Here is a 13,852-nt window from a genome sequence, read left to right as displayed (position 1 = left end):
AATAAATGAAATAACAGATTGGACTGGCACTGAGGTTTTCCTGCTTTGTATTGACTTCAGTTGCTCTATCTGCACATTTATGGCTAAGGATTATAATATACTTTCCTGGCATTGAGGTTGCAACCCCATGCACATTGCAAGCCCCAATCTGTAAGGATGTGATTACGGATGCTTCCCAACAACCTGTTTATTGAACATACAGCCTGATACATTTGTAGGGAAACTAGACAGGGGTTGGCTGTTTAATGAGCATTCACTCTTAATTTGTTTGTAGAGATTTTGTGTTTGGTTGTTGGGAATCACTGCTTCCAGGAAGCATGCGTAGCATTGGCCTACAGTACTTCTCTAGCTAAGCCACCTACCCAGGCTACTCCCTGCTAGAAAGCAATCATAATCTAGAGCAGAGTTTCCCAAACTTTTCATGTTGGTGACACACTTTTTCGACATGCATCATTTCGCAACGCAGTAATTCAGTTTCACTAGCAAACCAGAGGTTAAACTAATCCCTTTCTAGCCCTGTGAGGAGTGTGGGGAGTGTTCGTGCAACACACCTACACACTGCGGCCGACACACTAATGTGTCGCCACACACAGTTTGGAAAGCACCGATCTAGAGTTTATAGCCCAATCCTATGCATGCATACCCAGTGCATTCACCGAAACAAATGTAATTAGGACTGCAACGTAAGTGCAGCTGGATAACTCAAGCAAATGACCAGAGAATTTTGATTAAGAAGGAAGCATCTCCCCACCACCAACCACTGAGTTCCAGGAGGCTCCCAGTTAAGCCTGTGTAGGATTGCAGACTAAGATTCAGATTTCTGTGGAACCACTAAAATATTTGGCAGTGCTTGCAACAGGAAGCAGATGTATGGGACAGGTTCCTTCAAGAAACAGTAGCATGTTTTCATTCTTCTCACTATGCTTTCAATAAATGTCCCTCAGAAGCCAAAAAGGAGCCTTTTCAGAGTTGCCAATTTGTGGGATTATTTTTAGGAGGCACTTAATAAGATCACACTAGAATTTCTTTCATGAAACACAAAACTGAGTGAACTAAACAATCTTCACTTTTGTGGAAGTAGTAAAGTTTGCTGCAATGACAGGGCTTGACGGATGTTATTTATTTGTTTATTATGCTCTTTCTCAAGTTTAATTCAGGGCAGTTCAAAAATTGTTCATAGGCAGCTTTGCATCATCCTCTTCATCCTCAGAGGGAGAAGACCTATTTATCTATAGCAGTAAAGCTGTCAGTATCCAGAGTTACTAGTGTCTAATCAACTAGGAATCTTCTGGCTCAGAACTTTCCTGTGCCATGAAATTCAGCAGACAGAATTAAGGAAGACAATTTGCAACATGGGCACAAGAATTATAATGACCCATTTAAACAAGCTGCTGAGAAAATGTATGTGAAATGTATACTCAAAAGGCAGTACAGCAATGAGGCATTGATGTTAGAGCAGGTATCTTCAACCATTTCAGACCAGCAACACACTTTTAACCCAAGCATGCATTTGGAGACCCGTTTCTGAATATTTTACCATATATTTGCATGGTGGTATTGCTTCTGTTGTGAGCCACCTTAGATCAGGCTGCAGCCCACTAGGTCTCAACCTAACGGTTAATATACTTAAGTGTATATAATCTGTTAAAGAGTTAAGCGTATAATCTGTCAGTTATTTTTTTTTAGGCATAGCACAGATTTGGGATGGGGGACTGGTGAAGCTACAGATGTTTTAAGTGCTGCTGTTTTATGTTTGTAAGAATCAAATACACCGGCTTCTCACATTGGTATTAGACTTATCACTCCAAAAAAATACTAGCAGAAACTGTGCTATTGCTGAGAAGCTTGTCTACCAAACAGTATTTCAAAGTATGCCTTCAGAATGTTTTGAGTTAGTTCAAAAGGCCACTCATGACTTAGACATTTTGCTCAAGTACCTCGAGCACCCCCCCCACTCAAAGGGAATAGTTCGAAAGAACGCCCAACTTGTTTTGGCATCTGAGGCAGACTAGCCCACAAGCACCTCTCCCTGGGAGTAAAACTACAACAATAAACTAAAAAGCAAGCCGCTTGCCTCCTTTCCATGAGCGCCTGAGGCCACTGCCTCTCTTGTCTTGTGGCAGAGCTGGCCCTGCCAGCAAGGTTTGGGAAGAGCTGCTGCTTTTTCCTTGCACGATGCCTCCCTGTGTGTTGGTTTTGGAGGGGCCAAACTCGGGAGATAATCTTGTTCCATTTTCCTTTTCCTTGCATTGTGCCCTGATGCGTAGACCACAACTGCATGCCGCATGCAAGGATCTCTGCAGAGCGAGCATGCTTAGCAAGGAAGACGCAGCACAACCCCAGTGAGAAGCATGGCTTTACCTCATTGGTCACACCATCAAAAAGATCACCTGCCGAGTTGGGCAGATCAAAGGACTGCTTGTCTGGTTAGCTGGCAATCCTCAACTGGCAGCTCACCATTTTACAGAAACCTTAGGGAGAAATAAGTATTAGTTAAGAAATGATGCTGGATGGGGGGGGGGGGGCTGCTTCTGCTTCCCTGCTGGGGGAAAGTTTTCAACTTTCAAATTCCCCAAATGTGGGGTGCTAAAAAGCTGTAATGTGACCTAAGAATTCAAAAGAAATTTTGGTTAAATTAATATAATTTAGCTTTGCTTGTTAAGTTAAAGTATGGTAAAAATGCATAGAAATCATTAAAAATGATTTGCCAAGTACTTCCAGTTATATTATATATTGTCATTGTTATCAGTATTTATTATTATTTACATTTTCAGAATGTAAAATTAAAAAAAGGTTTTCCAAAAGTAGTTTATGTGCTTCTTCATCAAATGTAGATTTACAAAGCTAAATGTTGTCCACTCACAAAAATAATACTAGATTTTGATTCTTCACACTCAAAACATATTTTTAAGACCACTCGCTGAAAAAATTGGCAAAAATTAATTTTCTCCCCCTAAATGACTACCCTCCTCCTCCCTCATAAAAGGATCCCCCCCCCCCCGGCAAAAGCCCCTCCTTTGAATCTCAGTTTCAGTTAGGATCTATTCAGGCGGCGCCTCGCAGGAAACCTTCGGGCGACGGAGCGGCCGCGTCGGGAGGGGGAACCTTAGCGCCGGGCCGCGTGTTCCGCGGGGGACCCTGAGCGCCGAGACACCGGCGGAGCGAAGCCGCGTGGCGCGCGAGAGGCCATGGCGGGCGCGGCGGAAAGCGGCGCGGGGGGCGGCCCAAGGTCTTCCCCGGCGGGCGCCGCTTGCTCGGCTCAGTCCCGTCCGGAGGAGGCGGCGAGGACGCTCCGCGGGAGCCGGCGGGAGGATCACCCTGCGGTCGGTATAGCCGGGGAACGGCCCGCGCTCGCTCCCGCCCTGCCCTGCGCCGAAGAGGGACCCGGGCGCGCGGGGGCTCCGGGGAAACAGCCCCCCTTTCCCTCTTGCGTTTCTCTCCCGCCCGCCCGCCCGCCCGCCCGCCGGTCAGAAGCGGGTCCGGCCGGGAGGCGGGGGCGGGGGGCGGGGGGGGGGCTGGGCTGGCTCTGGCTGTGGCGCTGACGCGTAAGGCACTTATCCTGATGAGTTATTGACAAGGTTAAGCTTGCATCCCGCCCTTCATCCGTAGGTCTCTGCGTGGCTCATAACATAAAAATGCAAGATTTAAAAAAACCATAAAATACGCAAGAAACACAAACAAGAAGAAGAAAGTTATGAAAACATTGTCCCCATCCTGGAATCAGGAATGGACTTTGGTACTATAGCAGCACCCTGAGAGGACAACATTTGACTCTCCCCCCCCCCCCCCAATCTTCTTTTCACAATAATTCCTTCTGGAATAGTTGCCTTGTAATGGATCATCTCAGTAGGTACTTGTATAAATAAGGGTGGTATTATTATTATTATTATTATTATTATTATTATTATTATTATTAGCCCCATTGGCTTAGTGCCCTGTAGTGTATAAATTGTGCTTTTAATGCATGTTACACACTGCACAATGTCATGTAAAAACATTTCCCTCACCCACCCTGCCCCGGTGAGGAATAAATATTATGAGGAGTGGTGTATAAATGCCTTTAAATAAGCAATTAGAATAAAAAACAGCAGAACCCTGCCTCCAGGCTTACAGTGTAAATAGACACAAGAAAAAAGGAAAGGGGGGCATTGTCAGTTGCACCTCTGGCTATGTGCAAAGTGCAGTGCTAGCTTTAAGTGTTTTTCAACCTGCAGCGAACAAAGCGGAAATCATTCCCTTCCCCACTTGCAGTTGATAATAGAACAGCTTGTTAATGGAAGTTGGAGGGAGAGTGTCTCTGACCATGCTTTCTGCTGGTTATGATCTTACTATACTATCCTTTGCCGTGTGAAACTGCATCCACTGATGAATGAATGGTTGTGTGTTAAGGGCTATACACCTGGTTGAAGGAAGAGCAAAGGACAATAAAGTTGGCACAGCATTATGTAGGCACTTGTCACAGGTGCTGTTATGCAGTGCCTATTGCCATGCCAGGTGCCATACATGAATTAAGAGAGAGATGGTACAGACTTGCAGTTTAGTTGCACGTGACACATAAGGAAAAGAATCCAAAGGGAAGTGGGCCACATAGTAAAAGTAAAATATATGTGTGCAATAGCTTCTTAGGTGTTACATGAAGGGATAAAGAGCAATTTGGACATGTGGAGCAGCAAAATAAAATCAACAAAAAAAATGAACAAAAAAAATGTTCAGGATGAATAAGCAATAGAGCAGGGTTTCCCAAGCTTGGATCTCCAGCTGTTTTGGACTACAATTCCCATCATCCCTGACGACTGGTCCTGCTAGCTAGGGATGAAGGGGGCTGTAGTTCAAAAACAGCTGGAGACTCAAGTTTGGGAAACCCTGAACTAGAATGACTTCATGTATATGTGACCCAGCTCTGTAGTTTTATAGAGAAGCCTCTCAAACAGCCAAGTTTACTGGACTTAAGTAGCTTTGCACCCTTGACTGACTGACCTCAAATTCTGTCATGCCCTGGTGCAGGTTCATCCCTGGACTAGAGATGAAATAGCAGTTATACTGAACTCAAGAATCTAAGAATGTTCCAAATATTCCACATTCGCTAACAGCAATCCTGTAAGAAAGGGCAACAGTATTTGCATACTGCAGATGACAAGCCAAGAGGAGTAGTGTCCTGCTAAAAGGAATATAGTGTGTTTATGGCTGAGGCATTTAAAACAATTTTTTAGTTTAGAAAGCAGATAAGTAGGATGGGACATGATAGAGGTGTGTGATGTCAAGAAAGGGGATAGAGAAATGTTTTTATCATATTGCGACCCAGAGCCATCCAAAGAAGGTGGGAGATCTAGGACAGATGAAAGGAAGTACCGTATTTTTTGCACCATAACATTCACTTTTTTCCTCCTAGAAAGTAAGGGGAAATGTCTGTGCGTGTTATGGAGCGAATGCCTACGGGTGGCGGGGGGGATCTGCTGCAGTTGTGAGCAGAGGATCCATGGTTCCCCTTCCTTCCCTCCTCCGTGGCTCCCTTTGAAACAGCAAAGCGGGAGAAGAGCCGCTGAGTGGGGAGGAGAGAGGGACAGAGAGCCTGCTTCTTTAAAGGAGCAAAGCGGGAGAGAAGAGGAGCCGCTTACACGAGTGTATGCGGCTCCTGTCCGGTTGGCTCCTTTAAAGCAAGCAGGCTCTCTGTCCCTCTCTCCTCCCCACTCAGCTCGCTAAATAGCAGCAAAGTTTTTCAGCTCACTAAGGCGGGGATGAGCGGGGAGGAGGGAGAAAAGCAGAGCCTGCTTGCTTTAAAGGAGCAAAGTGGGAGAGGAGAGGAGCCTTCTCCCCTTATACCCCTCCTCTTCTTCATTATTAGCAGCATCCTTCTCCACCCACCCCATGCATGTTCCTTCTCCCCTTAAACCCCTCGCCTGCATTATTAGTAGCATCCTTCTCCACACACCCCACGCGTGCTCCTCGTCCCTTGAGTGCTTTTCCTTCCCTCCCCACTTAAAACGTCGTTACAAAGCACGGATCCACATGGATCCTCAGGATTTTTGAACTGCGTCACCCCAAATTCACCATCAGATCACATAGCATGTCCATGGCTACATCTTGCACCAAAAAAATCATGCACCCACTGTGGCCTGGGGCCACAGTGGTGCAAAAACATGGTTACAAAGCATGGATCCACATGGATCCTCAGGATTTTTGCATTGAGCTACTCCAAACTCACTGTCAGATCACATGTCTGTGGCCACAGCATGAACCACAAAAATCATACATCCACTGTTTCATTTAGAATATTTTTTTTCTTGTTTTCCTCTAAAAACTACGTGCGTGTTATGGTCTGGTGCATGTTATAGAGCGAAAAATACGGGTACTTCTTCACATAGTTCATACTTACTTAATATGGAATTTGCTACCACAAGATGTAGAGATGGCCACCAGATTGAGTGGCTGTAAATGAGAATTAGAGAAATTTCTATAGTAGCTGTATACAACCTCAGAATCTCAGAGAAGGTACACCATTGAGTACCACCAGTTACTGGGGAACAACAGCAGGAAAGGGCTGCTGTGCTCATCTCCTGCTTCTGGGCTTCTGACAGGCGTCTGGCTGGGAAACAGGATGTTGGATAAGATGGGACTTTGGTCTGACCCCGAAGAGCTCTTTTCATGTTCTTAACTAATCTGAATCTCATCTTGCAAATGCCTTCTTAGATTCAGGCTCTAACTCTTCTTATAAAACCCTTCTGATTTCATTCAGTGCATCTTTAAGTATGAAAACAATATTCAGGATTGGAGCACAAAGAGTCTGTAAAGAATCAGAAAGCTTCATGTTCAGCTCAAATATTTGTAAGAGCAATAACTTTTAATACACTTAACTTTCTATTCAAGTGTAAGAAGTTTTACAGGACCCTCTGCAATAGTTCTCTGCCTGAGCTGGGTCAACAATCTCCTCCCCCCTCATCAGAATGCAGAACTCCATGATCTGATGTGATTTTTACTGAAATAACCCTCTTATGAGTTTGGCATATTAAAAGAGAGCTTATTTTGATGGTTGTGTAACACAAGCCATCAGAGGTTTAGCTTGTTCAAGCTTATAAAGTGCAAACTTTACAACTCAGATATTTTGCTTTTTTGATATGAAGAAGGAATCAAGCTCTCTATAGTGATCAAGGCATTATAATATGATCATACTGTGCCAGGTGCAGGTGAAGCTTGCAGCATGTCCCTAGCAGTGCTGCGATTTTACATTTGCACAGCATCAGCTGTGTGTGTTGGGTACCCAGCGCTTAAACAGGGAGCCTCATGTGTGGAAGCTGGTTCCTAATTTGACAAACAGGGTTGTGCAACATTGTCCTCTGTAACTGGCAGGCAGCAGGAAGTCGCTGCATCAGGGACAAGGAGCCTGTGGCCCCCCACAACGCCCATCAGCCCTGACTTTGCTGGCTGAGTTGAAGTCCAAGATCGTACGCCGGTGCCACAGAAACCCCACCCCTGCTCTGTATTAGCCAGCCCTGGCAAAAGTACCAGGAGCCTCACCTTCTGGCCCTGGCTAGTCAACAGAAAAGTAGCTTCTGGCTCCAGCTGAACCCGTGTGATATAGTGGCTAGAGTACTTTGCTAGACCCTGGGAAATCCAGATTCACATCCCTAGTAAGACATGAGGAATGCCAGGTGACTGTCCCCATCTCTCAGCCTAACCTACCTCACAGGGTTATTGTGAGGTTAACATAGAGGGGAGGAAGAACCACATTTGCTGCCTCAAGCTCCTTGGCAGAAAGATGAGATATAAATGCAGCAAGTAAATACATCGCTGTGGCAGTTATTTATAAATAGCAGTTATAGCAATGGATATTCCAAGTTCAGTTTCAGATACAGCTGCTTGCCGCCCCCTTCCTGTGTCAGGGGCTTGCCAAAACACAGATTTAAAGCAGTCCCTGCCCAGTAGGCCTAGGACAGAACTGGCCCTGTTTTATGAACAATCAGCATTGCTAAATCATGCCCCTCCCCTTCCAAAACACTAAACTGCACCTTTTGGAAGACAGTTTTATTGGCATTTTCAAAACATGACCTGCAAGTCTTTTAACAGACTATCTAGCAGTAAATCCATTAACAGGCCTGAAAAAAACTGTGTGTGCTGTGCTTTTTGGGGGCTTCTTCCAAACGTCTCTAGAGTTGATGGGAAAACACTTTCAAAATATTGTGGATAAAACTGCCTGAATTTTGTTGCATGGCAGTAGCTTTTACATCTATTGCTTCCTATTGTGTCTTTCAGCTCACAGGGATGATGGCGTTGGATGTGGCTGAGAGCAGTTGTGTGCATGCTGCTTTCTTAGTTTACTTAGACCTCTTAGAAGGTAAGTTAATGGAGGCAGCTTCAAAGGCAGACTGTGGAATAAAAAACCCAAGCTGCTAAGGCATATCATTTGGTTTAAAAAGAGTGCCAATAATGCCCTTGGTGTACTCTTAGAATACCGTATTTTTCCCTCTATAACACGCAGATTTTTTCTCCTAAAAAGGAAGGGGAAATGTCTGTGCGTGTTATTGAGCGAATGTGTGGTCCCTGGAGCCAAATGGCAAGAGGGGAGGCAAAAAAAAATCAGGCAAAAATCAAATCGCGCTTCACGGAGAAGGGAAACCTGAAAAGAGGAAGCTGCTGCTTTCCTGCCTTCTGCCTCAGGGTCTTACTGCCCACCCGCCTCTGTTTCCTTGCTGTGTTTGCTCAAACGGAACAAAGAGCAGGGAAAGCCCCTCCCCTCCGGGAAAGCAGAGTGTCGTCTCTGTGCTGCTGAAAACATGCAGGAGGGAGAGAGAGAGAGAGCACACGCGCGAGCTGGCTGGCTTGGGTGGGTAGGTGAGGGAAAACTTTTGCCTTCCTTTCCTCCCTCCCGTTATACCCCTCTCCTGCATTCTTAGCCAGCTGCTTCTCTGCACACCCCTCTCCTGCTCCTTGTCCGTTCTGTGTTTTTCCTTCCCTCCCCACTTAAAACGTGGTTAAAAAGCATGGATCCACATGGATCCTCAGGATCTTTGCATTGGGTCACCCAAAATTCACCATCAGATCACATAGCATGTCCATGGCTACAGCCTGCCCCCCAAAAATCACACACCCACTGTTGCCTGGGGCTGCAATGGTGCAAAAACGTGGTTACAAAACATGGATCCACATGGATCCTCAGGATCTTTGCATTGGGTCACCCCAAATTCACCATCAGATCACATGTCTGTGGCCACAGCATGAAGCACAAAAATGATACATCCACTGTTTCATTCAGAATGTTTTTTCCCTTGTTTTCCTCCTCTAAAAACGATGTGCGTGTTATGGTCAGGTGCGTGTTATAGAGCTAAAAATACGGTACCTTGGACTTTTGCAGACATCACTTGAGCCTATCTGCACTTCTGAAGTGTCCCATCTTGAACCCACCTAACCTCCATGCATTGGATGTTTCATTTTCAATTAATTTCACACTTGATTTGTATACAGCCTTTCTATATTACTGTGCACAAGTGATAATAAAAGCATAACTTTCAAATAAACAACTTATATAAAATAAAGTAATATTTAATAATCCCTCGGAATATAATAGTGCACAGTAAAATGAAATGTCAGCAACTAATAAACAGAAATTCACTCTTAACAATTACAATAAATAATAACTAAATATAATCAATAAAAACAGCAGCAAGTCACAATGCATAAAATACCACATGTAAATGGATCAAACTGAGAAACAAAAGACATACAACTTACAAAATTATTTAAAAAGAAAATCCTTGAACTCATCTTCTCGCTTGCCAGCTCTTTCTGCTATTCATGGTCTGGGAAAGGCTCCTAGGGCTGGAGGATGGGGCAAGGCAGGTGGAAAAAGCCATTGCCTGGTGGCCAGTGCAAGGTCTCTCTCCCCTCGACTCTGCATATCAGTGTTAGAGTGCCCAGCCCCACAGAGCCCAACATACCTGTAGTGACTGTCCTCTCCCCATCAGGCGGAGGTGGGGTCACACATGAGCTTGATACAGTTAGATTCACATCTTCATAGGATTCTTGTTGGTTTCATTAAAACATACAGCAGTAGTCGCACACTGATGATTCCCCCTTGCAAGCTGTTAGAGAAAATAGATCAGTTAGACAGCTGATAGTCACCCAGGTGAGTCTCCACCTCCCACCCACCCCTTGTAGCTTCACATCAAATATGACTAGCACTATGTGTCCTGGGTACATGCAAGATCTCTCTCTCGTGCAACCATCTGCACAATCATGGCCATTGTGGTGGTGTGGATAAATTACTGGAACTGGACCAAAGTGAACCTGACACACATCCCTACTTGAACGACTTACCCAAGGTCACTAAATGAGCTTCATGGCTATCTCTCAGAAGATGGTTGTGAGAGTAAATAAGGATAGGAACATAGGGTGGTGCCTGTCAGATCCCTGGTCCATCTAGCTCAGGATTGTCTGCTCCGACTGGCAGCAACTCTATGGTTTCAGGCAGCGAGTCATTGCCAGCCCTAGCTGGAGGTAGTGGGGACTCAAGCTGAGACCTTCTGCATGCAGAGTAGATGCCCTGACCCTGGTCTGTGTTCTTCCCCAAGAACTCTTGAAGGAAGAGAGAAATCTAATACAGTATCTAAATATACTCTAGGTGTGTCACTTGTTCTGTGGTTTGTTTCAGACTTTTCTGTCTCTTACTGCAAGACGCCTTGAGTCTTCCTTTAGAAAAAGGTGTTTAAGAAATCCAGTGAACCAAACTGAATGCTATTTTTTATTTAGTTCATTCTCATTTTGCTGCTGTTCCTTCAGCTAGGAACTGGCATGAGGTGTCCTACATTGGCCTTGCGGAATTCCAGCTTGTGTGTCTCTGTGGACGAGAGAGAGAAACGGATGGTTTTCAAGTGGTGGTGCCAACTCCTGTCCACGTGTCAATTAGCCATGAGAGGTGAGCAAGGATCCACAGAGGGTTTGATTTTGAGTTTATTTTAGCCAAACCAAACATAGGTTGGCAATGCTCAAGGCTGTTTTGCTCCTGCAGTTTGGCTTGGCAAAGCTTGGTGAAACCATAGAAGCTGCCTTTGAAGATTGTTTTAAAACTTTGGCTGGTTCAGAATATAACAAGCAGGACTCACTCAATGGAACACAACTTGCAAAAAAAATCTTCACCAGCTGCTAGCTTGTTTCTGAGCACATTTCAGATATAAATGTAAATCTCATCTCCTGCCTTCCTGGGAGGTTTAAAGGACTGGGTCTCAAGTGGGCATTAATAAAAAATCAAAAAATTCCAGATGCTGATTTCTAGATCCAGGGCCAATTCAGTGGTACCTCAGGTTACATACGCTTCAGGTTACAGACTCCGCTAACCCAGAATTAGTGCTTCAGGTTAAGAACTTTGCTTCAGGATGAGAACAGAAATTGTGCTCTGGCGGCGCAGTGGCTGCAGAAGGCCCCATTAGCTAAAATGGTGCTTCAGGTTAAGAACAGTTTCAGGTTAAGAATGGGCCTCCAGAACGAATTAAGTACTTAACCTGAGGTACCACTGTATCTGTATAAGACAGTGGCAGAATTGTGGACTTGCGCAGTTTAGAAAATTTCCTTCTTGTACCCCAGGATCAGATGGTTTCCAGATCACTGTTGGCTTTTGTCAGTGACATGGGAAAAGAATACCAAATCCTGATTCCTTATGTGTTGGTAGGCACCCACAAATCTGTTGAAACATGTTTTTAGTTACTGGAGTTACAATATCACCAATGCATCTTTGACTATTTCATTAAGCTTTTCATTCATGTAGAGTTTCTATAAATTTGTGTGGTGGTGATGCTGTTTGCTCTGTCTTTGGCATTCCGCTAAAAGATGACATTCTTGGGATGGCAAAGGGTGAATGAATTACATTGATTGAAGGTCCACTTGGCAACCAGTCTTTCTAATAGGGCAAACATTGAATGTGTGATTTCTCTCAAGCCTGCTCTGTCTGTTTCATTCTCAGCTGCCAAATGACTCCACTTAAGAACTTGTGCCCAGTTCTCCTATGTGGCTGCAGTTGTGCACACCATCATAAATACTAACAGTGAATTAGTTTGCCATGTGTAGATCCTTATGCAACCCAAACAGTCTCGGCTGTGCAGAAGTGGGCGATAGCAGCAGTTTTGGAGAAGCCCAGTATTTGTAAAGAACACAAGTTGTTTGGGGTGGTGGGTGGAAATCCAAAAGCAGCTCAGTGAGGGCTCAGCATACATAATGGACAGAGAATACTGACTGTCTTGGTGGGGTGGTGGTGGAACAGAATGGAATGGAATATCCTGGAAATGGAATATCCTGGAATGGAATATCCATGGTTGACTGGTCAGAATCTGGAACATCAGTGCTCCGCAGTGCTAATTTTGTGACAAGTCCAACTTGGCTTCCCTCATTCCTCAAACCAGGGTTTGTCATCTTGCTTAAAATTTGGATTCATGAGGATCCAATGACTCACTATTTTGAATAACTTGCATGGGACTGTATTGCTTCATAATTCAGGGAAGCTTTTGAATCCTCCCCAAACATTGAATCATGTGAGTCTTTGGACTGAGCCAATCACACATCAGCTGGAAGATGGTGTTGCACATGATGGCAATGAGGACACAGGGCTAGGTCTACATATTCCTTCTTTTTTGACATTTTAAAATTCATTTTCACTTTTAAAATTTATCATCATACATAAATCAAAATCGTTTTACAAATAGGATTCTCGGAATCCTGGAACTTCCCTCTAGCCCTCCATGGTTTCCCCAGATAATCTTTTTCAAACTGCATCGTATTGTATTCTCCGTATTTTCTTGAAACTCAATTTTTATCATAGTTCTCGCTTCATTGCAAGTGTTGTCAAAATTCTGCCAATGTTTTCAATTGTTTACAGTGTTCTTTGAAATAACTTTACAAATTCCCCCACTCTTTATTAAATTTATTGTCCTTTTGATCTCTGATTTTCCCGGTCATTTTCGCTAATTCGGCATAGTCCATCATCTTTAGCTGCCAGTCTTCTTTTGTAGATAGATTGTCCTCCTTCCATCTTCCATCCCCAAATACTTCATATTTTTTCCTATTGATAATTCCAGGTTGTTTTTGTTTGTTTGTTTTTATAATTCCTTTTGTTGTTCCGTCATATTTTGTACCAACAATTTGGTTTTTGTTTGTTTGTTTGTTTAGCTTAAATCCTGCTACCCAGCGAAACCCCAAAATTCTATCCAAGACCCATGGTAAACTTTTGGACGGGTCTTCTACTGTTATCACCAAATCATCCACAAAGGCTTTCAGTTTGTATGCTTTGCACCCAAACGTAATACTTTTTATTTCATCATCTGAGCTTATACATCTTGCCAGTGTTTCTAAGACTAATATAAACAGCAATGGAGACAGGGAACATCCTTGTCTTGTCCTTTTTGCAATTTTACATTTTTCTGTTGTCACATTATTCTCTATCAACATAGCCTGTTGTTCTGAATAGATTGCATCTATTCCCCTCTGAAATGATTCTCCAAAATTCATCATCTCTATCATTTTTTCATAAACATCCAGGACACATTATCAAAGGCCCTCTCTGCATCTGTGAACATTAGTACTGCTTGCTTATCATTCCTGGCCTCCAAGAGGCCTACATATTCCCACTGGTTCCTTCATACATTCAGAAATGAATACTTGAGTAGGGCTAATGTGGTGGGACAGTTCTCATGTTTATCCATATAATATGTGTGTTAATTTAGCTTCTGTAGCTTACATGGGCAATATTTTGTATCTGCCTGCTCAGTTTCAATGCTGTGTTCTGCACCTACAATGGTGATCTTCGTGGCAATTCTTCATGCTTCAGAGACAGGACAAGCCATGATAACAAACCAGCTATCCTGGGTCAGACTCT

At 44.0% G+C, this 13,852-nt stretch overlaps 1 protein-coding gene across 4 annotated transcripts in view; it reads left to right on the top strand.

Annotated features, from left to right (window-relative positions):
• Positions 1 to 3,153: 3,153 nt before the first annotated feature.
• The window catches only part of TSEN15 (tRNA splicing endonuclease subunit 15), a 28,241-nt gene continuing 17,542 nt past the window's right edge, over positions 3,154 to 13,852 (top strand). For 3 of the 4 annotated variants that reach the window (XM_028732204.2, XM_028732205.2, XM_028732203.2), the window contains exons 1-3: positions 3,154 to 3,323; positions 8,248 to 8,329; positions 10,771 to 10,906. In XM_028732204.2, the coding sequence (XP_028588037.2) occupies positions 3,189 to 3,323; positions 8,248 to 8,329; positions 10,771 to 10,906 (353 nt within the window). In that variant the 5' untranslated portion in view covers positions 3,154 to 3,188. The remainder of the gene's footprint in view (positions 3,324 to 8,247; positions 8,330 to 10,770; positions 10,907 to 13,852) is intronic. The other variant, XM_077928157.1, reaches the window with a different exon arrangement.

The sequence above is a fragment of the Podarcis muralis genome, chromosome 5, assembly GCF_964188315.1.
Source record: "Podarcis muralis chromosome 5, rPodMur119.hap1.1, whole genome shotgun sequence".
NCBI classification, from domain to species: domain Eukaryota; kingdom Metazoa; phylum Chordata; class Lepidosauria; order Squamata; family Lacertidae; genus Podarcis; species Podarcis muralis.
Note: the sequence above shows the minus strand (reverse complement) of the source record. Positions and strands in the feature narration are given on the sequence as shown.